The following is a 26436-nucleotide window of genomic DNA, read 5'->3' on the forward strand; positions in this document are numbered from 1 at the left end:
GGGTTTTCTCGCTTTTTTTGTTACGATTATTTTGATTTTATTGATTGTATGACATCACTAATAAGTTTTGTTCTTATTAACTAAAGCGAGCTTGCGAGCGAGCGAAGTATAAAATATCAGCTAACAAGAAACTGATTTTGAAGTAATTATACTACACTAATTCTGTCCGTCTGTTCGGGATACATTCAAAAACTATCTACTGAATGGCCTTTTACACGCTTTTCACTAACAGACAGATTAATTCATGAGGAAGGTGGGTAGGAAGGGTGTATAATTACGAAATACGAGAATAATTGTTATTATGAAATGTCGCAAAGGTAACCTTGTATGAAAGTTTGTTCTTAGAAGTTAGGATTCAACACGAGCCAGTCACGTCTACACTTATTGATTTATAAGATTTTTAAGCTCTAAGAGATAATAGAGAATAGAGTTGTCTTACTAGGCAACTCTATCTACCTTATTCGATTAAGTAATAGTCCACCACGCTGGCCCAATGCGGATTGGCAGACTTCATACACGCAAAGAGCTAAGAAAATTCTCTGGTATACAGGTTTCCTCGCGATGTTTTCCTTCACCGTTTAAGACACGTGATATTTAATTTCTTAAAATGCACACAACTGACAGGTTAGAGATGCATGCCCCGGACCAAATTCGAACCCATCACCCTCCGAAATCGGAGGCAGAGGTCATATCCACTGGGCTATCACGTATCTCTTAAAGTAATTATACAAGCCTAAAACAAACGAAAATCTTTATAACATATGACATTGTGCATCTCCAGATACTGATGAAAAAAACAAAATTAAGTTGTTGGTGGCAGCAAGTAATAACCACAGACAACGCAATTTATTTTTATAGCACTATCATAATCAATACGCGAACCAAAATGACAGGTTACCGCTGTATTTACCGGCAGTTAACTCTACTCAAGCAAATAGTCATTTTAAAATTACAGACTACGCTTTGGACCGCAGTAATACAATCAATATGGGGTCTTGTGGACTGACATTTTGATGTACCATGGAGTAAATCACCATGGAATTCTTTTTGTAACAACTACTTTGTATTTTGATATTGCCAATATTTTTTATTCGTAAGTAATATATCCTTTATCCGAAAGGGGTGTGGACTTCCAACTCGGCTAGGCAGCATTCAGGTAACTTTGCGTAAACTTTTCGTCCGAAATCCCAGTTTATTAGTGCCTGAAGTTTTTGAACAGTGCGTGTTGCCAGTGATGGTTTCGAGACTTGGTCGCTAACTATGGGGCTCATAAGAAGGCTCAGAGTCACACAGCGGGCGATGGAACGAGCTATGCTCAGAGTATCTCTGCGTGATCGAATCAGAAATGTTGCGATCCGCAGTAGAACCAAAGTCACCGACATAGCTCGAGTCGCGAAGCTGAAGTGGCAGTGGGCGGGGCACATAGTTCGAAGAGCCGATGGACGTTGGGGTTCCAAAATGCTGGAATGGCGACTCTGGACTAAAAAGCGCAGTGTCGATCCCCACCAGGTGGACTGACGACATCATGAAGTCTATGTTCTGCAGTGGACGTCCATCGGCTGATATGATGATGAATATGAATATGAATCTGAAGAGTCATTTTGATACTTGACAATGCCAACCCTGCCTAGCTATCTAAGCATTCTAAGCCTTACATCTACGTGCAAGTAACGATTTCGTATATCCGCCATTTTTGCGCACAGGTTTTGTGTGTTCCCGTGTGTAACACACTTCCGTGTGTGTAACCAATTACCTAATTGTCGATGTAACGTGTAACGTGTAAGGTAACGGTTGGCAATTCGCATTGTTTCCCCGCCCCGCTGATTTTTTACTTTTTAACGAAGACTGTAATGTAAGATTTTAATTAAAATAAACGGTTAAACGTGCTTGTAACTTGAAAATGTTTGTATTAACCTATTTAAACGGTTCACTACAATGCAAAGTTTTCCTCCTTATTATAATAAGCTATATGGAGGATTCAATGTGTGTTGATTATTTTAGGTTATTGGGGATGTAGTCTACATCCCCATAACATCTGACAGAGTTTGTAAAAAAGTTTAACATCACCTATAATTCTAAGCCCGCCAACCCGCATCGGAGCAGATAGGTGGGTCGACGCTCTACATCCCCTCTCCTATATGAAGGAAGGCCTGACCTGTAGTGGGCTGTTAAAATAAGCTGATAATGATTAATGTAATACCTTCTTAACTACGGGCTGCTACGAATAATTATTTAGAAGAAGGAAACTCAATATTTCATAGCACGACCCAGGACCACAAAATCCCTAACTGCATAAGACGGAGTCACATAATCACTATATCATCAAGCATTCCCGAGATAAAGGACAGATAGACAAACGAAGTAATAATTTAGGAGTTTCATTTTTTACGTACGAATTACCAAATCAGATACTCAGTAGTGTTATATAACTGTTAAGAGAAAAGATTTATTTATCAATTGAACACCCCTATTGTGTACAAAAGTCGGTTACAATGATTAAGAACGTGAAAACCCAAAGTACAATAACAGCACTACATCAAAACTCGAACTTACAAAAAACACAATTTCATCAAAATGTAAAGAATTGTGGGAAAGTCACGCAACACAACGGTGGAATGCGAAATTATTTTAGTTTTTAGGGATCCTTGGTACAGTTGCTAAATCTATATTAAGTATTCTATTACTTAATATTTATAAATGGCATTACTATTAACTCCATAGACAGTTTTATTTTGGTATCCTTCGTCATCGAATCTCCGCAAAACTGACAAATCCCTATATTTTTCATTCTAGAAAACTGGAGTATCCTCTGAAGAAGTGTCAAAATTCATTTACTCGCAACGAATACCCGTTGGTACAGTGGTTAGTCACTGTCTAACCCCGCGAGCCTGGATTGAAACAACGTGGTGGATCCAACGCTCCAAATCTCTTCTAAAAGACAAGAGGTCTGGTTATTGGTCAATAAAATAGATAAATAATCCATGACCTAATCACAATAACCCTTCTTGTGGGTAAAAATAAATATTGAAAACGAATTCTCAATTCACGCTTGACCATTTCATAATGGCCAAGAACTTTAGCTAACAATTAAGCAGCGTTAGTTTGTGAGAGCTCGAGTCATTCGTTTTTATTGGATTTTAGGAAATCTCGTAGCGAAGGTAATTATTATCGGGCACTATCTGTTCCGTACGATCTGAGATGTTCTAACGTTCTCATAGTCTAGGAGCTGACGGAATATTTATGATCAGGAAAATACACAATAAAAAACAATCGGATAGTGATTATCCCCTCAATAGCCCTCATAAGCTGTGGTTAAGAGGCCGGACTCAATCCAATCCAAGAAGGGTTCTCGATCCTCAGGGTCCTACTCAGGTGGAGAGGAAACCTTCCAATCCACGCCATATTTCTGTACTCTGCACTTAGTCATGCTTAAAGTTCAGACAAAAAAATCTAGCATTTTCTCTAAAAAAAAAACATGACAAATATTCTTAAAAAAATATCAAAAAATATGTTAAACACGACTATAAAATATCCTCAAAACATTTTTATTTTATTACTATCCCAAGTTAGTTAACAATTCAAATTATGCAAAATTGTATGCAATACATTAATTGAAGACTTACTCCGTCAAGTGTCTTATAATTAGCTATTAATTTAAAGGGCCCTGTAGTGGCCTTATGCATCTTGCACTTAATGCAATTGCACCGGAACACTTTAAAATAATTAATGAATAAATTAAGATAAACCCTGCCGGCTCTTAGAGTATAACCTTCTAAGCAAACTTGGTTAATTGTGTGAATGTTATGCATAATAATCATTATGAAATTGTTACAATATACAAGTTACACCTATCTGCGTAATCTACGAGTATCTATCTATAAGTTGTTATTCTAATGGATACCGGTCTTCCACATAAAAATAATAACCAATGATTATGAAATTTTGCATAAAAAGGGATATTTAGAGCATAACTTTCATCCTCCCATCATTGCGTACTATTCTCTCCTAAGAATGAGGAGGAAAGGAAAGCCTCTTTTGCATTTAGAACATAAATAAATAACAAAAGTGTTTTTATTTTATTTTTAGGCGTACTCTCGTAGGCGTAGAAAATACTTCTACGATTTCCACGCTACTTTCTGACATTGCGCAGTTAAAAAACCAGAACCAAAAACAGAGAATGACGAACCAAAACAAGTAGCGACAATTAAACTATCTCGTACCGGATTAAAAGAAAGCTTTGACTATGGCTAAATAGGCATCGCTAACGAGCAAACAATTTCAAATCTTATCTTTATATTCATAAAGTTTATAATGAGAGTCCAGTGGTATTGCTTAAGGCGCAGTTCCTTATAGGGAAGGCATTGTTTTAAAACAATTGCAAAGATCGTTGTGCCGCTTTCTGCGATGTTATTAGATGTCTGATTCGTGGACGTTTCTGTTGTTCGAATATTACTTGCCTTTTGGGTTGTTTATTGTATGTTGACACAGCTAAGAGATCTTTTTCTGGTTGTTTATTTGCTGCAGGCTCCTTCATAGAACTGTCGCAACACAACCGGGGGGTCTGGGCGAATGTAACTCTATCAGACTCAAGCTCAAAAGCTGGAAACGAACGTGTCTCTAACAACGTCGCTTCTGAGACTCGGACTTCGGCATAGAGGGATGTAGGGGCCGACAGAGTTAGTGGTTTGAGTAGGATCATTCCTTGTAGATTACGCAAGCCACTCGCCACATAATAAGTTCACGTGCCTGTAGCGCTAACGGCAGGACATCCGATAAAATTGATCGTGTGCCATGCATCATGCAGATCGCGGTCACGATGCAGGCACGTGAACTTATTGGATGGGAGAGTGGCTAGCATAAAATGCTTAAATATTCTACAGGTAGTATTAATTAAAAGGGTTTAATAGGTATTTGTAACAGATGACCGATGAAAAACTAGCACCATGCTTATTGATATTACATTATACTCGTATTATACAGCAGTATCACTGTTAATGAAATGCTAGATAGTCTGTGAGAATGCTTACACTTGAAGCTTTGTCTTAACACACAGTATTAGTGTTACTAATGAATATCATGTTTTATAGTAGCTGATAGGTACGTTTTAATACCCAAAAACAATCGGGCCATATGTTGTGTTCAGAAACAAAAAAAAAGTTACTCGTTTTAACTAGCGAGGAGGTGAAGTAAATGGCATCATAGCGTATGCAGTTATATAGGAACTGTTACTTGCCAAGGCTGCTGGCAAGCACTAATTGTTTATGCCAGTAGCGTGCCAGAAGTTAACAGACGCGTCTATCGGCGCTTATCTGTGCCGATCACACACACGTCACTCTATTGAAACACTCAAATTGTAGTGTTGACGTTAACCTGGCGACTCATCACTTATCAGCAGGTACTACTGACTTTAAAACCGCAACAACTACCATAGAGAGAGGCGTTATAAATAATATCTTTAGAAACGAATGTCTTAGCATTCCATGGATTGACTGTGCCGGGTCCATCGTGTGGCAGAGAGTAAGTAAAAGAAAACTTTGATCAGTTAAAGTCAAATAGTCAAATTTTGAATGTTCACTCAATTGACACTGATCTCTGAAACTACAGAACGTATTTTTTTTAGTTTTGCAATTAGATAGATAAGCTATCTATAGAGCAACTTATAGTAGCACTAGCTGACGCCGCGCGGTTTCACCCGCGTGGTTCCCGTTCCCGTGGGAATACGGGGATAATAAATAGATTATAGCCTTCCTCGATAAATGGGATATCTAACACTGAAAGAGTTTTTCAAATCGGACCAATAGTTCCTGAGATTAGGGCGTTCAAACAAACAAACTCTTCAGCTTTAGGTATAATATTAGTATACATTGAAATGAGGAAATATAGTAGCATTGAAATGAGGATAAATTAAAAGAAAATAGCAACTGAATTTTGCACTGACAAAGTCAAGGGCGTCAACTAGTGTACAATTAGAAGTTCAAATATACTCACACAGAGACCATTATCAACTTACAAATAAACAAACAAAACGAGTTGCAAAACTAGGTTTGTAATAAGAGAAATTTAGAAAATATAGACAAGTTTCTACACAAGGAGAATAGTGTTATATCATCATGAATTACATAAATAATATTATACTTTTTTTGTGAAATTAAAATTTATATAAAATTGAGAACACTTTAATATAAAATTCAAGATTCATTCAAAAAAATATTTCGTAGAATAAATTTCCATACAAGATCGAATAGTGTAAACAACTTAAAATATTACTTTGCGAGATTTACTTAATTGTTTTATTTAATTGATATTAATTAATTATTATTGTCAATATGAAATGAAATATTTTTGTTAAAATAAAACAACGTGTGCCCATAATAATACGTATGGAATTGGAATTGTTTTAATTTCATCGATAAAATTTTATTGACTTTGCTTTTTATCCGCAATTAACCGTAATTAAAACATTATGGAATTAAAGAAATGCGTTTTTTATCTCTTTAATACCTAATGTGAATTAAAATCTCATTAAGGTATTGTTATGCTGGTGTGGATTTTTATTTGTGAATCGACCTGAGTAAAGGACATCTTATTATTTTTTAAACTCTTACACACGACTGGTCGAAAAGGGTAATAAATTATCTATATTCTTTCTACGTGTCTGTTTATCTTGCTTAATTATGTAATTATTTCCTTGGTCATCCCATACAATTACACTATTGGCTAACGGCCATGTCTCGACAATATCGCGTATCCGCTTCCAACTTTCTGCGGAAACATGTTTTTTTTTAACGTACTTGATAATAAACTGTCATTAATTAGTATTTCTTTTGTACGGTAATGGTCATGTTAATCATATCTTCAGGGTTAAGTTGTAGCTTCCATTTAAATCTTATAGGTACGTAGGTCGTCAGAATCCAAAAATGGTACAACTAAATTCTAATATAGAATCTATAGCACACTATTGCCACACTTCCCCTTTTTAAAAATAAAAAAAATGTTTGCTATTCCGAGGAATAACATTATGCAAGTTGCATTCAGCCCTGACAAATAACCATAATAATGCGGTGGCAGGCACTTCCAGACGCAAAAATGCAATGCTAACCTGAAGACGCATTGCGAACTTCTAAGTAACACGTAAGTATGCACTATACTTAAAGTACTGCCTTTATCTACATTTATCTCCAAACCGAAATATCCGCCGATTTTGACTTTACAATGTCCACAGAATCAATGATAAGCGGTTTTTGTCGAATCAGGGTGGCGTAGCCGTATGATTTTGGTTTACCGCAGTTAGCAGTTCCATTGTTCATAATGAACTTCCGCAAGTAAAACCTGCTTCTATTTACTATTACCCATTTAAGTAAAACTTTATTGAGCCCTGCAGAACGCACAATAGAACCGCTACAAGTCTGACCGTATCCTTACAATTAAATATGGGTCCACTCAAACTGGACATCCGATTAGGAATTCGCTATTCTAACCGCGAAATAATAAACTCAATGTAAAACTCACTCTATTAATAATAGAACAAAGTTCAGAATACAATAACAGTGAATTACGATAAATTGAATAGATTAAAGAACACCATATTTGAAGTGCAAAATATATAACAAACGCTCATAAGATAATGGACTTTATGTTTATTTTAATAGAATTTATACTTAAATGACTGCGAATGTGTTCCGGGACGTTTCGCGAATTCTTATGGGGACGTGTGTTATGGTTATCGCTTTGATTCTGAGAAGAGATTAGTAAAAAATAACGTCGACTTCAATGAAGGCAGTGTCGTTCTGCTCAAATAGAGTCATGACTGTTTTGACAACTTCCCATTGCGCTGTCACTATGACATAATAGGTCGTTTTGATTGACCTATCTGTATTTAATCAACTAATTCAAAGTGACAACTAAACATAGTAATATGTAACGTCTAGCAAAGTTTCCAACGAAAACTTTGTTAATAAATTGTTATCTGTAACAAATACTAACGAAACAAAACGAAGGAACTGTCTCTTAAATAACCAAAACCAAAGTATTCTGCGCCCCAACTGTACATTTTGTAAGTAATTAGATTTAGAGATTAGGGGAAACCGGGGATGGTTTGACTATAAAAGTAGGTTGACTATTCTAAGTTCTAACATACATTGTTTTAAGTTAAATAAAAATTAAAAAGTTCACTCGCTGCCGTGTTCAAGACTGCTATCTCTACAGATTGGCAAAATTCGTTAGAAGGAGCGCTCTAAGGTGTTATGGTAACATGGCTAGTGGCTACACGGTTACATTGCTATATGGTTGTATAGTGACTTGGCTATCTATTGACATGGCTATAGGGTGACGTGTATAATATATGGTTATATGGTTGTATGGCTGTTTGTCTGCGTGGCTGTATGGCTCCACAGTGCGCGAGACGAAACAAAAACATCTGAACGCCGCGCTCATTATAATTACGCGCGTCGCACGTGTCGGCATTCTTTCAAGTGACCGCCGCATAGAGCGACACGTCTGCAACAAGTCCTATCTTCCTATACGACCTAAGGATAACATTATCACCCTAAGCCCGCCAACTCTCATGGGCCGTTAAAATAGGCTGATAATGACAATACGACCCAAAGACCTCTGTAGCGCAGTGGATAATGTCTTAGTTTACAACTGATTATCCGATTCCCAGTTCTAAATATAATATAGGATCTTATATTTTGTAAACTAATATTACTTTCAGCATTAAAAAGGTGACCCCATTTTAAGAAGTTTTGAAAAGTCGAGGAAAAAGTTTACAGTGATTTATTTATTTTCTTGAAATTTACAGAGATTATTTTGCTGCTTGATAATGTGAACACATTTATTCGATAGCACTCTTTGTGCTCAACAAAACTGTGTAAATCGCACTATTGAGATATTAGATCACTAGGAAACTACTGATACAAGAGCCATCCAACCTAATTTTAATTACAAGATATAACCAGACCACTAGGTCCACCTGGTCCACTAGGACCACTAGATGCGAATGGCTTCTCTCTGACCGCATCGCGCGGCTTATGTTCGTGCAACGTATTCATATAAAGCATCGACTTATTAACCAAATTACCTTCCATTTCATTAAGCAGTATTTAACATTAAAATAATTATTGTAAGTCAACAATCGGCAGAGACAATGGTGTCATAAATATCGGCTTTTTTCCAAAAATAAATATTTCATCTCGCCGATCTTGATTTGTATAAGACCTCTTTATTTATTAAGCTGACGTGCCACTGTTTCGTTAATGCGTAACACAACTCTAATTGTTCCTTAACTCCTATTATTAACTACAAACAACAACAAAACGGCTGAAAGGATTAATGGAATAGATTTTTTATCCTGATACCTACTCGTATTCTCTACGTGTGAAACCAATGCACAGTTATTCACAGCATCCTATTTGATATGTAAAAAATTGTTGTTTTTCCTTGTCATGTAATAAGTTAGGTTATTCTAATAGAACGTTATTTTTTTCTATTTCTATAAATTATTCGCAATAGGATTCGCTTGATGTTATTTATAAACTAGCGGACGCCCGCGACTTCGTCCGCGTAAATTTCGATGTCAACTTTACTACTACCCCTACCCTACCTTACTCTACCCCTACCCCACCCTACCCCTACCCCACCCCAAACCTACCCCTACCCTACCCCTACCTTACCTACATCCTACCCCCATCCTATCCCTACCCTCATCCTACCCCTACCCTCCCCGTACCCTATCCCTTTCCTACCCCTATCCCACCCGTACCCCTATCTCACGCCTATCCTACCCCTACCCTACCATTACCCTAAACCCGGCCCTAAACCTACCCTACCCCTATACTACCCCTACGCTTCCCTACCCGTACCCTACCCTACCCTGTAGCTTCTCTATCTTACTCCTACCCTTAGCAAAATCGGTCCAGTCTTTCGAGAGTGGTGGTATGACCAAGAGAAATAGAGACTTCTATGCTAATAATATAAAGAGGTAAAGTTCGTGTGGTTGTAGGAGGTAATCTCTGGATCTACTCGACCGATTTGAAAAATTGTTTTACCAATAGAAAGCTGCGTTATTTGCGAGTGTCATAGGCTATGTTTGATCCCCATATTCACACGGGTACGGGAACTACGTAAATGAAAGCGCCGGGCGTCATATAGCGGAATTTTTGCGTCTTTTAGAAATTTTGAATTATCTCCGAAACTATTTAACTAATTAACATACTGTAAAGGGCAAATCTTATCTCCATAATATCCTTGTGATTATTAAATAATTTATTTTAATAAGGATTAAAGTTTAGTCGTATAAATAATGACGTAAACCTAAGTATATAAAATTAATAATTTTTAAAACACAAAAGGTACTATATCTGCTAATATATAGAAGATAGATATATGGTGTAGCGGACTTTTTTGTAGAACTTTTAAAGATACATAAAGTCTCCATACATTAATTTCAATTTTACACAATAGTTAAGGCAGCGCATGCGAATAAGTCTGTTTAAGAGGATTTTCAGTCCGACCTGTATGACAAAAACTGTGATAACTCGGCTAATATATATGATACCAATATAAAATATAGCCTATAGCACTCCCCGATAATGTAGCATTCTACTGGTGAAAGAATTTTTAAAATCGGACCAGTAGTTCCGAAGATTACCCCATTTAAAAAATGTGACAAACTTACAAACTTTACCTCTTTATAATATTAGTATAGATTAGGGTGGTTTAGATTATCAGTTATGCAGTTTTCAAATCACAATTATTTCCTCGTACTCGTACGCGCTCGCGTGGTGGACGCGCAGTTTTACATGCCCTAATGAGCACGCTATAAAACGTAATTATGTTTACGGCTCGGCTCTAATTGATGAAATTATTTGTATTCGGACAACACTTCAATATGGAGTTATGAGTGTTATGACTCAACATTGTCAAACACTAGCTTTTACTCTTGACTTCGCTCGTGAGCTTGATTATTTTGTTTTTTGTCATATGGAGTCCTAGGAGCTAACCTATGTGTCTCTTATTAGGCAAATAAATCATTTAAAGTAGGTAGTCGTGTTAATAATCATTTCGATTATTAGTTTCGTAATAATTACAAATTAAAATTACTTACTTAATATTTTAGCATAAAAGTGTACCTATTAACTGAAATACAAAAAAGGTATTTTATCTTACGTGTGTAACGTGCATTTCTCAATACGTTGTGAAAGCTTCACTTACCTGAAACAAGAAAATACATACTAATTAGATTTTTTTTTTCAAATGAAATAATTGTTATAATATGTTTATACCGCTGATTTTGATATAAAAAAATATCTGTGTGTATGTGAAATTAAAAAAAAAATTACATTTGAAAAAAAAAAACAATAGTCACAGTCAAGTTTCCTTGACATCCGCCTAAACAAACGTTTTTAAACGTTTTAAAATTACTAACAAAAAAATACTCCTTATTTCATTAGTTTTTAAAATATTTCAAAACATAAGACTTTATCTTGAATAATATTGAAAATTACTGATGCGATGTATTCGTTTTTGAATTTTGTATTTGAAGCGGCTACGACACCGTTGTGTTCCATTCGCTCCATCTGCCTATTATTGATTAATCTGTGATGTAGATTAAAAAAAATTGGTGTCTGTCTACATGTCAACTTTTAGAATAGCAAGGCGGTTTCCAGCTGTCAAATTCAGTTGGCTTGAATGTCATATCATGTCAAGTTGTCCTGTCACTATCGCGCATTGTTGTGTTGGCACGAGGAAGAGAACTGGCCATTACATCACTATGACATAATGTATACCAAGATCAATGACTATGACATAATTTAGTAATTGATTTGACAAATAAAAATTAAAAAAAAAACAAAATGTAACTAAGAGGATTCAATGAGTTATAAGTGGCTCGTGGACGTTGTCATGGCAACGACAACGTCCACGAGCCACTTATAACTATACGAGGGTTTCATAGACCAAGGTGCTATGAAACCCTCGTAACTTTTAAATTTTCGACTTTAATTATTATTATCAGCATTATCTCTGTACTTCTAAACTAAGCCCATACATCGATATACTAGTGAGCCCATAGATTTATAATCTATGTATACAAAGTCTCTAAACTAAAAAAAAATACTTTGGGTTTGATACTTGAAGCTGATTTCGACCCTAGCATATAACATCAAGGGAAAATAATTCGCAAGACATGCAACAGCGCGGGATTTCGTCAGATGAAAGTCACACAAATCAATCAATAGTAATTGTCAATGATTTTTACTATAGATATGGCACCAGCGCGTCGAAATAAATATTGTCTACAATGTTGAGATGTGTGTTCATGAAGTGTTAAAACTTTAACATAACATAAAATAACACAAATATATAATGTAAGCAAACACAAAACTGTGCTTGTGTGCGCTCATAGGTGACTTTGAAGGCATGTAACATATCTAATAGCATAAAATCATTGGTAATTGTCCAATCTGGAAAATAAATTGCACCGAAAAGCAAGAAAACCAACAAAAATATAAAATGCAGTCAGTGCAAAAGATTCCAAAAGCGCTATAATTGAAACATCACTACAAAAGGTAAGGTAGTTAATTAAGCAATCAACCTCACCCTTACTTAGACCAGAGCCCATACTTCCTGCACCAATCCTGTAATGACAATGACTCTCAACACCTCGATACAAAAACGTAAAGTTCAAAGACAATCCGACATCATTACTCACGCGCCGACAGCTGTTGTGGTGAACGCGGGCGGAGAGATTCGGAAATGGGTGAAATGTCAATTTGCTGGAGCCTTCAGCACCAGTCAAGGGTAAGGATCTTCCCTTGAACCGTAATGGCGCGAAGACATACTGAAGCTGTTTTCACAAGCGCTACGTTTGTTAATGTCACTCATAAATACGAGTAGGCACGTTACAGGTATATTTCTAATAGCAAACATTACAACAATTTCTATAATGTGCTGAAATTTGCTAGAACGTATTCGCAAAGAAACTGGTTGTAGATGTAGTGCTTTTTGAAACGAAATTCTGTAGTCATGGGAGTTGGACCTACTACAGAAACTATGTACCTAAATCTTAATGACCGGGATATTACCGAGTAAATTTTCAACCGACTTAAAAAAAAAGGATTTTTGAAGTCGGTTCCTAATAAAGTTTCAGATCGTTGTCTGAGCTACGCTAGCTTACAGATAAAAAAAAACACTATTGCTGTTTTAACATCAAAAAGGTAATTAAATTCTAAATAGGCTTTCAGGAAACTTATTTACATGTGGTGAAACTTAGTTCTGTTAGTTTTGTATAGATGATGGTACGTTTCATAATAAACTAATTGTTGATGAAATAAACAGACCGCCCATCTGCAGGGTAATTATCTCAGTGAACGTCATTTCGTTGAAATAACCATGTTAGATGATCGTAAAAACGAAGCATGTGGATCGTGTCATTATTTCCCCGGATGTACTCTGAAAATATCATGTCTATGGTGTAGAATAGAGTGACACTGCTGTCAAGCGTTTGGACAGTAATTAAAGTGATACAAATATGACACACACTCGTAGTTAAGGCGTACCGGTACGTAACGTGTAGATATCCTGCGCCGCTAGATCACCACGCCCTTTCTATTTAGTCGATCGCTATCAGTATTGTTAATATTCTGATCGTGACCGTGTACTTGTCGATAAATGCCGGCAAAGGTTAACTTTGTTTTGATTTACGTAGAAAAGTTATTGGCGAAACATTGATTTGTACCCCCACAACGATGCGCTTTTAATTGCCACACTCAACCCCAAAACAAAACGAAAATATAGATAAATATCCGTCTTAGACGATGAATAATCACAGTTGAACCCCTCGTGGCAAACTCGGAATAGTGTCTTCGCTAACAAAGACACTGGCCCATAATTTCTTTCTTAAGCTAAATGTAAATTCCAACCACGGCCAAGGGCACGTCTGATCTAACTGACACAACCCCTATCAGTTCTGACTTCTGAAGCCACTGAGACGACAGTTAGAGATTGTATTTTAATCCCACATATTTCTAGCCCTGTCGATCCATATGAGCACATATCACATACTTCTTAAATCAGAATACAAAACAATGCCAGGAGAATCATTCATATGCTTGTAACTGAAACATAATAAAACTTTAAGAAAAACTCATTGTGCCTTACCACAAACTAGCAAAATGTTTACCAATTAGGATGAATAATGCGAAGTAATCAAAACTAATCAGTAACTCAGGACTTGAACGTTAGAGGTGTCGCGAGATATTATCAGAAGTCACGATTAGCGGCGTGTAGACACAGAATGACCTGGCGGGCTCCAGCTGCATAACGGGCCGTATCGTGGGAACCGATCGCTTAACCGACTTGAATAAAGATTACTGGACCGTAATGTCATTGTCAATGTTAATTTTAGAAAGTGTGGAAATCGGACTCAGTCATTATCGAGATAATCGGCTTGAGTGAAAAGTAGAAATTAGAATACAGAGTAGTACTTACTCCGCAGAATACAATTGTACAAGCTTACACAGAATTGCGAGGATGCAGTGAAAGGTTCAAAATATACAGGAGGATAAAAATTGTTTCTGTTTGTAATTAAGAGTATATTTCCAAGACACAACACTATCGGGTTTCAAAAGTATTACTTGCTGGACCTTATTTCGATTTTTCACGTCATTTCAAATGGATAACCATCACCTGCAACAGAGCAACACCTCGTTAAGCCTCCATTGCTATTGGTCGACATTCGTCTTTACCTTGTCCCGAGATATATCGTAGTGTATATCTTAGGCCTACTGGAATATGTTGTAGAACTACTACTACAAAATACTCATGGCTGCATTTCGAAAAAACATAAATGGCGGATATTAGCTATGTCTGGCTCCATAATAAAAGTTTCAATGCTCGTTAAACACATCTGAGTACGAATTGTGAAATCGATTTGACTGAATTTGATAAGTTTTTCGCGAATCGATTGCTATTCCGCCGCCATACGATCGATGCGGAATTCTATCGTTTCCCAAGCGCTAGCGCGGATACTGAATAAAACATGGCGCTCGCTATCAGCTCCCTCAGGCGCGTAATGCCAATCGAATTGTAAATTTATTATTTCTTGTGACAAAACAATAAAGATTTCGATCGGTTATTCAGCTCATAAATAACGCGAGTTGGCCAAAGGCCACGGCGTTTGGCGAAAACCGTGTAAGCTTGTCGCTTAGAACGACAACTTGTGACTTCGTCAATGTGAATCAGGTAGATATTTTTAGTGATCAAATGCTACGAGTAGGTTTCATATTAGGATTCCGATCGTATTTAATATGGCATAACTAAATTCTCCGTTTTATTTTATACTAGCAGACCGATCGCGGTTTCACCCGCGTAATTCCCACACTCATGGGAATCTATACTAATATTATAAAGCTGAAGAGTTTGTTTGTTTGTTTGTTTGTTTGATTGAACGCGCTAATCTCAGGTACTACTGGTCCGATTTGAAAAATTCTTTCAGTGTTAGATAGTCCATTTATTGAGGAAGGCTATAGGCTATAGGCTATATATTATCCCGGTATTCCTACGGGAACAGGAACCACGCGGGTGAAACCGCGCGGCATCAGCTAGTACAGTAATAAAATATGGTATTTGTTACTCGTTGATAATGTGCCTAGATGTTCCATTAGTGAAAGAATTTTTAAAATCGGTTGCGTTTTTAACCGACTTCAAAAAGCAGGTTCTCAAGTTGGCCGGTATGTTTTTGGAACGAACCCCTTTACCCCAGAAGACCCCAAAAGGCCCCTCAACCCCAAAAGAACGAAGTTCCTTTTGATGAATGTTCGAAAATTTTACGGGATCGGAAGGGATGGAATGCGATATCGATAGCAATAATAGCTATAGGCTATATATAGCGAACTTCGTTCCATCCGGGTATCCCTTGACACCTATCAAGTTTTTATTTTGAGTTATTTCTCGTATGTTTCTCTATGTACATGACGGTCAAATAACTGATTAACACATTGGACGGCATTTGTGCATAAATTAAGTTAATTAACTTTATCATAAAATCTTTCAAAACAAACAACTAATTGACTGCCATATTAAGTCACGGTTAAGTGACAAGATAACCTCTGGAGGACTTCCAAATACCGCAGGTGGCTACCGGAAGGTATTCCTGGAATTTATTGTCCACGCCCTAAAACTGCGCGAGCTGGAATTTAGACCGCCTAGTCGTGGAGTGCCTTCTAGAATGCGGCGACATTGTGCATTGTTAATTTATTGGAATGCGTGTTTCTGGAATTTCAATTGGAATTTAGTGTAAATTGATTGCAGTAACTGCGTCGCTCTATTTTGACTTGAATTATTGCTATTGTGGCGTAGAAACGTTCGTTCATTCTACGCAGTCTACCCCTGCAATCGAAAATGAATTCTATACGAGCGAGTTTATTACGATTGGTCTTCGGGCATACCAACCTTGCGTGTTTTGGGTATCAGTGAAACCATGGAGTGTACACGGTTGTGTATTAATTATACTATAATGGCATAAATACTTACAATACTTATCTATACTATACCTATACACCGGTTTTATTTATAACTAGCTGACGCCGCGTGGTTTCACCCGCGTGGTTCCCGTTCCTGAAGGAATACGGGGATAAAATATAGCCTATAACCTTCCTCGATAAATGGACTATCTAACACTGAAAGAATTTTTCAAATCAGACCTGAGATTCCTGTTGTTCCTGAGATTAGCGCGTTAAATCAAACAAGCAAACAAAATTTTCAGCTTTATAGTATTAGTATAGATACATAAATGCGAAATTCATCACGAAATCTCGAAAACCGATTGGCATATAAAGATGAAATTTGGCAGGAAGCTTATAATTAGTAGGTGCCCGCTAAGAACGGATTTTGCGACAGATTCGGATTAAGGAGGTCAAACGGCGGACGAAGTCGCGGGCGTCCGCTAGTTTTTATTATTTATTATACTAAGTGATGATGCAATCTAAGATTGTAGCGGGATAATTTGTTAAGAATAGGACGAAAATCCCAACACCATTCGGTTTCTACACATCTAACCGGAACGCTAAATCGCTTGGCGGTACGTCTTTGCCGGTAACTAGCCACGGCCGAAACGAAGGCATAATCTTTAATACGAATCAACATTTCCAGAGATTAGCGGCTTCAAACAAATAACTCTTCTACTTTATAACATTAACATAGATAATATAGATTTCGATGCCACTTTTATCCCAAGTGAGTTTACAGTCGTTTCAGTCAAAACAACCAATAGTCAAAATGCTATACACAATATCGTAACGTCGTCCGTCCACACGCGACCTTGTGCTCCTCATTAGCGCTGCGCAATCTGCTAAACGTAGAGCAAACACTTCGGCAACTGTTGTTTTTTGCTCGTTTTTGCACATTTTGTAACCAATTCACGCGTTCGATTTGCGCAAAGCGTGATTAGATTAGCTATAAACATTGTAAAAATATAGTAGCTATGTTTATACTAATGATCATTATTCTCTAAATAAAGCCTAGATCACAGTACCTAGATGCTAAGAGTAGAAACAACTTATAATTATGGCTGATGATTCATATCATTATCGTCTTTTTTGGCCTATTACAGTGCCAGGCCTCTTTCCTTTTGGGAGGGACTACGCTACGCTGATCTTATTCAGGTTTACGGGCTAAGGATGACAATATATTTTGTCTTGTAATAACACATCGACGAAGACGTGCGCAACCAAATCCTCAGTGTAAGTAACTACAGGCTGAGAATTTTTTGACGCACCAAAATTCACCCACAAAACTGTCTTTTTTTTTGAGAGGACGAGGTAAACTCACTCAACGAAAATATTTAACACCAATATATATGTATATGCTGTGTTCTGTACACTGCACACAACTATAATTTTGATTCGCACTACACACACCTGTAATTTTCAGACAGACATGCAAAACATAACAAAGCAATCGCTTCGAATATTCTATTACTAGATCGATGTTTTGCTGTTCCGACTGTTATCGACTATACTCACAAATGAAACGTAACTTCTTCTTTTAGTAAACTTTTTTATGCCATTCACCGGCATTTTTAGGGAGCTCTTTACACGATGAAAACGATTAGATGAAACATCGATCCTATAGAAAAGTTTTCATAAACGCATTAGATCGTTTATCTCTTAATTTGACAGAGGGGTAGCGTCTAGTGAGGCAGGCCCTTATAACACAATCATCTGAGATCTAAGGCATATATTTTGAGAACACGTCTTTCTTATTTGCAGTAGAGTCCTTTTCATTAAAGAAGTTCCGCGGTTTAAACCTGAACTAAAATCAGCGCCTTACACAAAAGACAATAAGACCGCCATAACCAAAGGATATTGAGCGCCATTAAGACATTAGCGCCGCGTCTGGGGGACTTCTTTCATGAAACGGACTTTAACTGCATTGTAAGGTTCTGAGTAAAGCCCTGAATATGTAATAGTCAGTAAAATGTCATAAGCAAGTCAAGTGATTATTATTTGTAAGCAGTTAACTGATCGGCCGCGTGGGCCCCGTTAACTATGTCACTCACTATTAACTAAATTCAATATTTATTGCTGCGCTACACTCAAACGGTATGAATAATCGTCCTTGTCGATCACTTGCACAGTTGGCTACGATACAAACGAATATAACTCTTAACTTAATAGAAATAACGACGATACGGTGGGCGACTCGAGTTTGGGCGAATTTCTCATCGACACGAGCCTTTATAGTTTTAAAGTGTAAACTGCTTTACAATGATTGAAAGTGTTCGCTCAATTTTGGTCTTTATTGTGCAAGTCTTAAGGGTCATTGTGTTACAAATGTGGGTATTTGTGCAGAAGCGGGGGCGGAGGCGCCGTCGCGGGTAGTTGTGGAATATTTCGCGTTGAATGGGATTCAAATTGCTGCGATTTTATGTGCAAATTATCGAGTGCAAGTCTATGAATCAATGAATTTATAATAATACTCGTAACTAAGAAGTATGGTTTGAACGTGGGCTGCGAAAAACTTAACACCAAAAAAATAGAAATAGACAAATAGAAATGAACAGAATTGTTTATCGGCTAATTTTAGAGCGCCAGAGACTTATTTTTTAGATTTTAAGTCTATCATAATGTTTGGTTCTATATCAAACGAAAATCAGCAAGGCCTAGGACTTTATGAAGGACCTGTCTGTAATATTTTACAATTAGGTACCAACATCTCAAATAAAGACAGACGCCGCGAATTGTTCGCAAAAAAGAAAAAACTGTTTTTTAATAACCGAAAAATCGAATCCAGGACCTCACAAATCACAGTCCACACTACACGGATTAACCAATATGTCCAATTTTAACGAAACAGTTACAGACTTTTTGATTTGCATTGCACTTACAATTAGGCCATGCAAACCACACACACCGTGTTCAGATGGTAGATAGCCATCCAAGCACTGACCTAAGGCTAACGGTCACCAGGCTCGTGGGAACCGACCACGCCAAGCTTGGCCACAACTTGGCCACGCCGCGCCAGGCCAGGCCAAACTTGGCCGCGGTTAAATGTCACTGTTACGGCCAAGTTCACGTCTCGGCTGTTGTCTTGTTATCTTGTTTGTAAACATCTGTATCGACTTATCTCTATTCGTGTGATCAACAGGTCTGAGATGCAAGCCACCACATATCTCGTACAAAGGAAAAGACATAGTCGACCAATAGCGGCTCTCTTTCGTCCCATCGCATCGCAACAAAAGACAGGGCGATATTTTCGGTTCGGCCGATATTGGTTGACAATATGTTATTTTGTCTTCATAAGTTGTCGTGGCGCGCATCCTAAGCTTATAGCTATTTTATTATACAGGGTGCTCGGGAGTATTTTCCATAACTCTGGGGTTCTTTACCGAAAATTAATTAACAATGTTCAAGGAATATGAGTTCTAAAATTAATCTTTTCGGGGTAATTGATATTTCTTTTGTAAATAGATCTTAAAATGTGTTACTTATACGAATCCTTATAATTATGATATTATATGTATTTTAAAATGCAGGACAGATAAAGGCGTGAGTGACTCGGAATTATTTGAATTACTTTGTATGAAAATATGAAAAATTTAATTTTTTAGTTAAAAAAATATTAGTTATGCAGTTTGGCTTCTATGAATGGACTCGTCAACATCTTGAAGTTATGGGAAATACTCCCGAGCACCCTGTATAGGTGGTTAGCGAGTTTAAAACTATGATAGAGACCACATCGATCCAACGCTCTATAAGTTATTCTACTAGCACAAGATAGTCCGTTTGAGTAATATCTAATGCTTTAACCCCAATAACGCTAAATCAGACCTTGGTGGTCTGATTTAGCGTATTTGGGGTTTTTTGTTTTCCTTAAAGCCAACAAGATAAGTGTGTGCCGGCCATTTTTACTCGATATCCTATCTCACCAGATCACCAGAGAGTGTGTGCAAACATTACATTATCTATATTTTTAAGCAGAAGAGTTCGTTTTTATGTTTGTTCAAATATACTAATTGCTCTATTTTTTTTTTTAATTGAGAGAGAATACAATAAGGATCTTAAGCTAAGTTATCCTAATAACTATACAAATCATGCCCACGTGGAATGGTGGCAAGAATACTGGCTGCATTTCCGCGCTGGACAGCTCCTTCAGGTCCTTTGCGCAAAAAAATTTGTATATTATAGACTTCCACAATCATGAGTCATACCTTAAAGGGGGGGAACAGGTGGGTGAACGAAGCCGCGGGCGACTGTTATATTATCTATACTAAATAAGGTCAACTAATCCACGCATGTTCCACTATCAGATGAAGAAGTGGGTTATCTGGTAGTGATTCAGTGTTCAGTTTTTCAGAACTTGAGTCACGCACTTTCCGCCCACTCGTGCGTTTGCGTTGTACTCATTGCGTTTCCGCAGTACTTGCTCATGTTTTTGTACTTGTGTAGGTATGACTGACTTCCAAATCCAGATCTACGTTTGTTTTATTTTATGTAAAAACGTCAAATTCAGAAAAAAATATGATTACGAAATGGATGGAAATGGAATAGTTTTTCGCAAATTCCTCGGGAAACGTGGATTTTTTCGGGAATAAAAGTAGCCTATGTGTTAGTCCAGAGTAAAACCCATTTCCATTCCAAATTTCAGCCAAATCGGTTCAGTAGTTGCGGCGTTAAAGAGTAACGAACATCCATATATTTTACGCGTTTATAATATTAGTAGGATCACTTCTGTGCATTTCATAAATTCAAAAGTTTTGTCCACATTTAAAGGAATAGATATTATTATCCCGCCGTCACACATTGCGTGGGAACTAACAAAGCAAATGTGCAAGGAAGTTGTGTAACCAAGTTACTCGTCCTGCCGCGTACAAATGCTTCAGCGAGGAGCATCAGAAGCATAGTGTCGCGGCCGGGTTATAGACTACTTAAGTAAGCTGAGCACTTAGAGCCGTGATAGCCCAGTGGATATGACCTCTGCCTCCGATTTCGGAAGGTGTGGGTTCGAATCCGGTACGGGGCGTGCACCTCCAACTTTTCAGTTGTATGCATTTAAAAAAAAATTCAAAATTCATTAATTTCAAGTAAGTAGGTTGAGTTTACAAGCACTTTTGATACGTCAGTTTAAAGTTGAAGTTAAAAAATTAAATATCACGTCTCTAACAGTGAATGAAAAAATCGTGAGGAAACCTGAATACCAGAGAATTTTCTTAATTCTCTGCGTGTGTGCAGTCTGCCAATCCGCATTGGGCCATCGTGGTGGACTATTGGCCTAACTCCTCTCATTCTGAGAGGAGACTCGAGCTCAGAAGTGAGCCGAATATGGGTTGATAACGAAATAAGCTGATAACTGATAAGATAAAACAGAGCAGAGAATCAAACCCGGAACCCTCTCACAAGTCAAGACTACATCCAAGACACCGCCGATGTACGGAATAAACGTGCTCATCAGCAAGTTAGTTATCGAAACAAAGTCAAGGTCGTCCGCGCCGAGCAAGCAATGACCTCTTTAGCTTATCAGCCGACATTCCTCGCTTACGCAACCACGATTAGAGCAGTGCTGTGTTTGAGCAACGTTCCGGTGCTACCGTTTGACAAACCGACAGATAAGCTGCAGATGTCAATAAAGTTACGAAACTTGCGTATCATTTTGAACTAGCGGACGTGACTTCGTTCGCGTGGTTTTCAGTTTTTCACAAATCCCGAGAGTACCTTGGATTTTTCCGGGATGAAAAGTAGCCTATGTGTTAATCCAGAGTAAAATCCATTTCCATTCCAAATTTCAGCCAAATCGCTTCAGTAGCCGCAACGTAAAGGAGGAAAAACACTCACAAACTTTCGCCTTTATAATATTAATGTGATTATAATCATCTGTACCACAGAACATAGAAAACGCTAAAACTAACTATACAGCTTCATAGGTAGACTTTTAAAGAAAATGTTTTTACCTAATTCGTAAAACGGTAATAACTGGGTCCATAAAGCAAAACATTTGCAAGAAATGCCTGTCGATATCAATTAATGTCATTCCCATACATTTTTTAGTTTTTGAAGCGTTAACGTTTGTAGAAAGAGTATCGAAGAGCCACATGGCTACGGTTCTAATTGAAAAATTATTTCAGTGCTGGATAATGTGCGGAAGACATATAACATAAAGCTATGTACGAGATAATTTTACGCAAGTGCAACCGACTGTACCACGGGTTATCCATTAGCACAATGCCCTACAGCCTGGCGACTCTTTTCTAAGGCAAGGCTATTGTATTACCCCCCTTTATGTCAAGGCTTACCCTTTTAACTTAAAGCTTAGCTTTTGAGTCACCTAACGCAAATGTCAGTTTTTCAGACATCATACAAAAATAAAATTTCATGTATTTTATAAACGTGTTAATTTTTAGGGTAACGTAAAGAAATAGAACCTTTATGAGATCACTTTGTAGACCATCTGTATGTCTGTCCGTCTGTTTGTCCGGTTTTTCCATAAATGAATATCAGCAAGACAAAAGTCAAAACAGTAAACATTCGAAATATGGAAGGGAAGGAAAATAATTTCAACCATGATATTATTATATTCATAAACAATATGTTTAGTCATGTCTGTGATCCAAAGTGACGTCAATCAATGTATCGATGACGTCACACAGGTTTTTTGTCGGGCACTATTGTACTTGAGGATGCGTGACACTAATATTGATTGAATCCATTCATTCATATTATTATTTGGTTTTGATTGCCAAAGAATTAAGGCAAAGGTCTTATTAACTAAATTATTTATCGACCAAGTTTGTACGTCATATTTCCTAAAACTATTCACTAATTACAACATAGTCAACTCTTAAATAACAAAATACCTTGTAGAATTCTATGCTTTGCTATAGAAAATAATTTCTACAAAGTAAAGGAATTTAAATGCCAATTCAACAGCTTCAATACTACATTTTCATACACGCTTTGCTATAGGAAAGAATTCCTACAAAGTATGTACTCGAATCTAAGTGGGAACTTGGCTTGAGAAAAAACAACGCTTACATAACGTGAAATCGATGGGAACATAATACAAGGAAACATTCAAAACAGATTATGCGCTAAAGCGTTTGAAATTACTGTAGAAGCACTTCCTTTTATTGGATCATTTCGATAAATTGCCAGCTAATTAACATTCCTGAGCAACGTGATTACTCGTGGTACAGCGAAGCTATACTTTTTCCGGTACACTTTTCCACGGCATATAAATCGGTAACGCTTTGAAGTCGCCGACTCATCCAACCTCGACTAACACGTTACGGATTAAACAGTAATTATTCGCGAAATTAAACCCATTTTAGATTAAAACATGAAAAACGTTACTAAGAAAACTATGTACGCATCCATAGAAACTACCACTTTTCAAAATTATTACGCAAAAAAATTTGGCAAGGTAATTTCTAATACATTTTTTTGCAATTAAGAATGTTATGTCTTATTTACACCGAAAATAATATCGTTAGTCAATATACTTTACAAGGTCTTCATTACTGTCGAGTTTTTTGGATAATAATACCCATGTCCGATAAAAAGAATACCAAAAATGGTTTATGAAAAGAGTAATGAACCAGTGAAAATCTAATTTATTATTTAAAGACATTAGGGTAAACAGGTAAACAGAAAGATCAGATGAAACACAGTGTTTAAATATGAACTATATATCGGTGATGTTACAGTTTTACTCATTTATAGAAAAATACGAGTAATATTTATCAACATTAATACTAAAGCACTTTTACTTAAAATTAGCTTTATTTCTGACGTAAACATGAATAAGGTTTATTTTAAAACATGGAATAGAAGCAAATCCAGTGAATATCAAAAACGGTGGTAGAATCTTTACAAATAGTCAACTGATATTAAAAAAATGCTTGTAAACTGAGCTTACTTGAAATTTTGAATTTTTTTAATTTTCTTCATCGGGTCGCCACTTAAGAGTGCGCAGCGCGTCGGTACGATATGGATAAAATTCGAAGCGCAAACGAGACGCCGAATTATGACTTTCACGTGAGTGAAAAGCACGGAGCGATTGACGCGCGACGCAAATTTTATGACGTGAGCGCCAAAACCATTTTTACCTGATTGCAAGTAAATTAAACAACATAACGAAAAACAAAATGGCCATGTTCAAGATATATACCTAATTTTCTATAAAAAACAAAAATTTAAGAAAATAAGTTTGCTTTTTCTGAGATTGAAAGCAAAATGTGAGCAAAACATGTATTTTTCAAAAACATAAACTATCGAGAAAAGTTTTACAAATTGTGTATTTTGCATAGCCATAACGAAGCTAACACTTTGAAATATCATTTACCCAAATATCAGGCTCCTAACTTTTCCAGAAACTGAGATATAGAACCATTTGTAACCACCAAATTACATATTGCACACTCTTAAAGAAGAACCAATACTCCACTTACCCTGCACAAAGCCACTCCAGTGTCCAGTCGGTCCAGGAAGTTGTCTGCGTTGATTCTCAGCTCGGGGTAGAGGACCGTCAGCCACTCGGCCAGGTCCTCCTTCATAGCGTACAGGTACTCCTCGGAGGACTTGAAGGGCCGGAAGGGCCGCGCCTCGAGAAGGACTGCTCCTGCGCTTGCCATCTTTGTTGTTGTTGTTTTAGGCGTAGGACATCACTGGTTCTGTAACAAGAGAGATGGTTATTAGCGATCTATTAAAACTAGCGGGTCCGCGGTTCTTGTGTTTCTTTCTTGTTTAAATTCGGCTCACTGCTGAGCTGAACGAATGAGAGGGGTTAGGCCTCTTCTTCTTATTCTCCTCTCAGAATGAGGGGTTAGGCCAATAGTCCACCACGCTGGCCCAATGCGGATTGGCAGACTTCCCACACGCAGAGAATTAAGAAAATTCCCAGATAATATGCAGGTTTTCTCACAATGTGTTTCCTTCACCGTTGGAGACATGTGATATTTAATTTCTAAAAATGCACTAAACTGAAAAGTTGTAGGTGCATGCCCCGGAACGGATTCGAACCAACGCCTTCCGAATCCGAAGGCAGAGGTCATATCCACTAGGCTATCACGAATCACGATTGTGGAAATACGGGTATAAAATATAGCATATTTTACTCGCTGATTATGTAGCTTTCTTTTGGTGTAACATTGAAAATCCGTGGTTTAAATGTTAAAGCGGAAAAAACTAACAGTCACTTTTGCGTTTATAATACTTATCAGTAAGCAATTATAGATATTATAAGTGTCAATTGGAAATGGTTGGGTACGTTCCATTAATAATAGCTCCATTATGTAATGATTAATCAGAAGGTCTCATATTAACTATGCCAGTGGTCGCTTGTCAGGAGTCAATTGGCCGTCAGCCCAGTTCGCTGCGAACTCATCGTTGCTAAATTGTTGGTAATTCAATATTGTGCAACGGGTAAATAAATCTTTTTACGTTGTTAAGGGTTGCCAAAAAACCAAAAAAAACTGGTTTCATGATTCACAATTTTATCTTTATTTATATGTCTCACATCTTTGCAAATTGTATAAAGCTTCTCATAAGATTTGTTTTTATAATTCATATTCATTACTTCGAGTTACGATTTGATATGTCTTTGCAAAACGTTACTTTTCATTTATTACGATTTTTTGATTTATTACTAAATTTCGAGATATTCTAATCGTTATTTTAACTATTTCTATTACAAGTACATTTACTAAGACCATAGGTAGATCTCCTTGTAAGAGTTTTTGTAGATTCTTGCTCTGTTACAATTATTTCTCGTGTAACGTGTGCAAAATCTTTCTATTCATTGCAAGGTTGCAATAGACATAATTATAACAATTTTTCGCTAGATTGTTATTCTACAATTTACAATGGCATCAGCTCTTCTAACGCCTTCACTTCTTCACTTTCAGGGTTCATCATTTGTCTTTTCAATTCCATTTAATTGTAATTA

At 37.0% G+C, this 26436-nt stretch overlaps 1 protein-coding gene across 2 annotated transcripts in view; it reads right to left on the reverse strand.

Moving 5' to 3' along the window:
- Positions 1 to 26436, reverse strand: part of LOC112048631 (GAS2-like protein pickled eggs) — a 139173-nt gene that overhangs the window by 44095 nt on the left and 68642 nt on the right. For both annotated transcript variants that reach the window (XM_052882989.1, XM_024086250.2), the window contains exon 2: positions 24941 to 25162. In XM_052882989.1, the coding sequence (XP_052738949.1) occupies positions 24941 to 25123 (183 nt within the window). In that variant the 5' untranslated portion in view covers positions 25124 to 25162. The remainder of the gene's footprint in view (positions 1 to 24940; positions 25163 to 26436) is intronic.

Source organism: Bicyclus anynana, chromosome 8 (assembly GCF_947172395.1).
Source record: "Bicyclus anynana chromosome 8, ilBicAnyn1.1, whole genome shotgun sequence".
In the NCBI taxonomy this organism is placed as follows: Eukaryota; Metazoa; Arthropoda; class Insecta; order Lepidoptera; family Nymphalidae; genus Bicyclus; species Bicyclus anynana.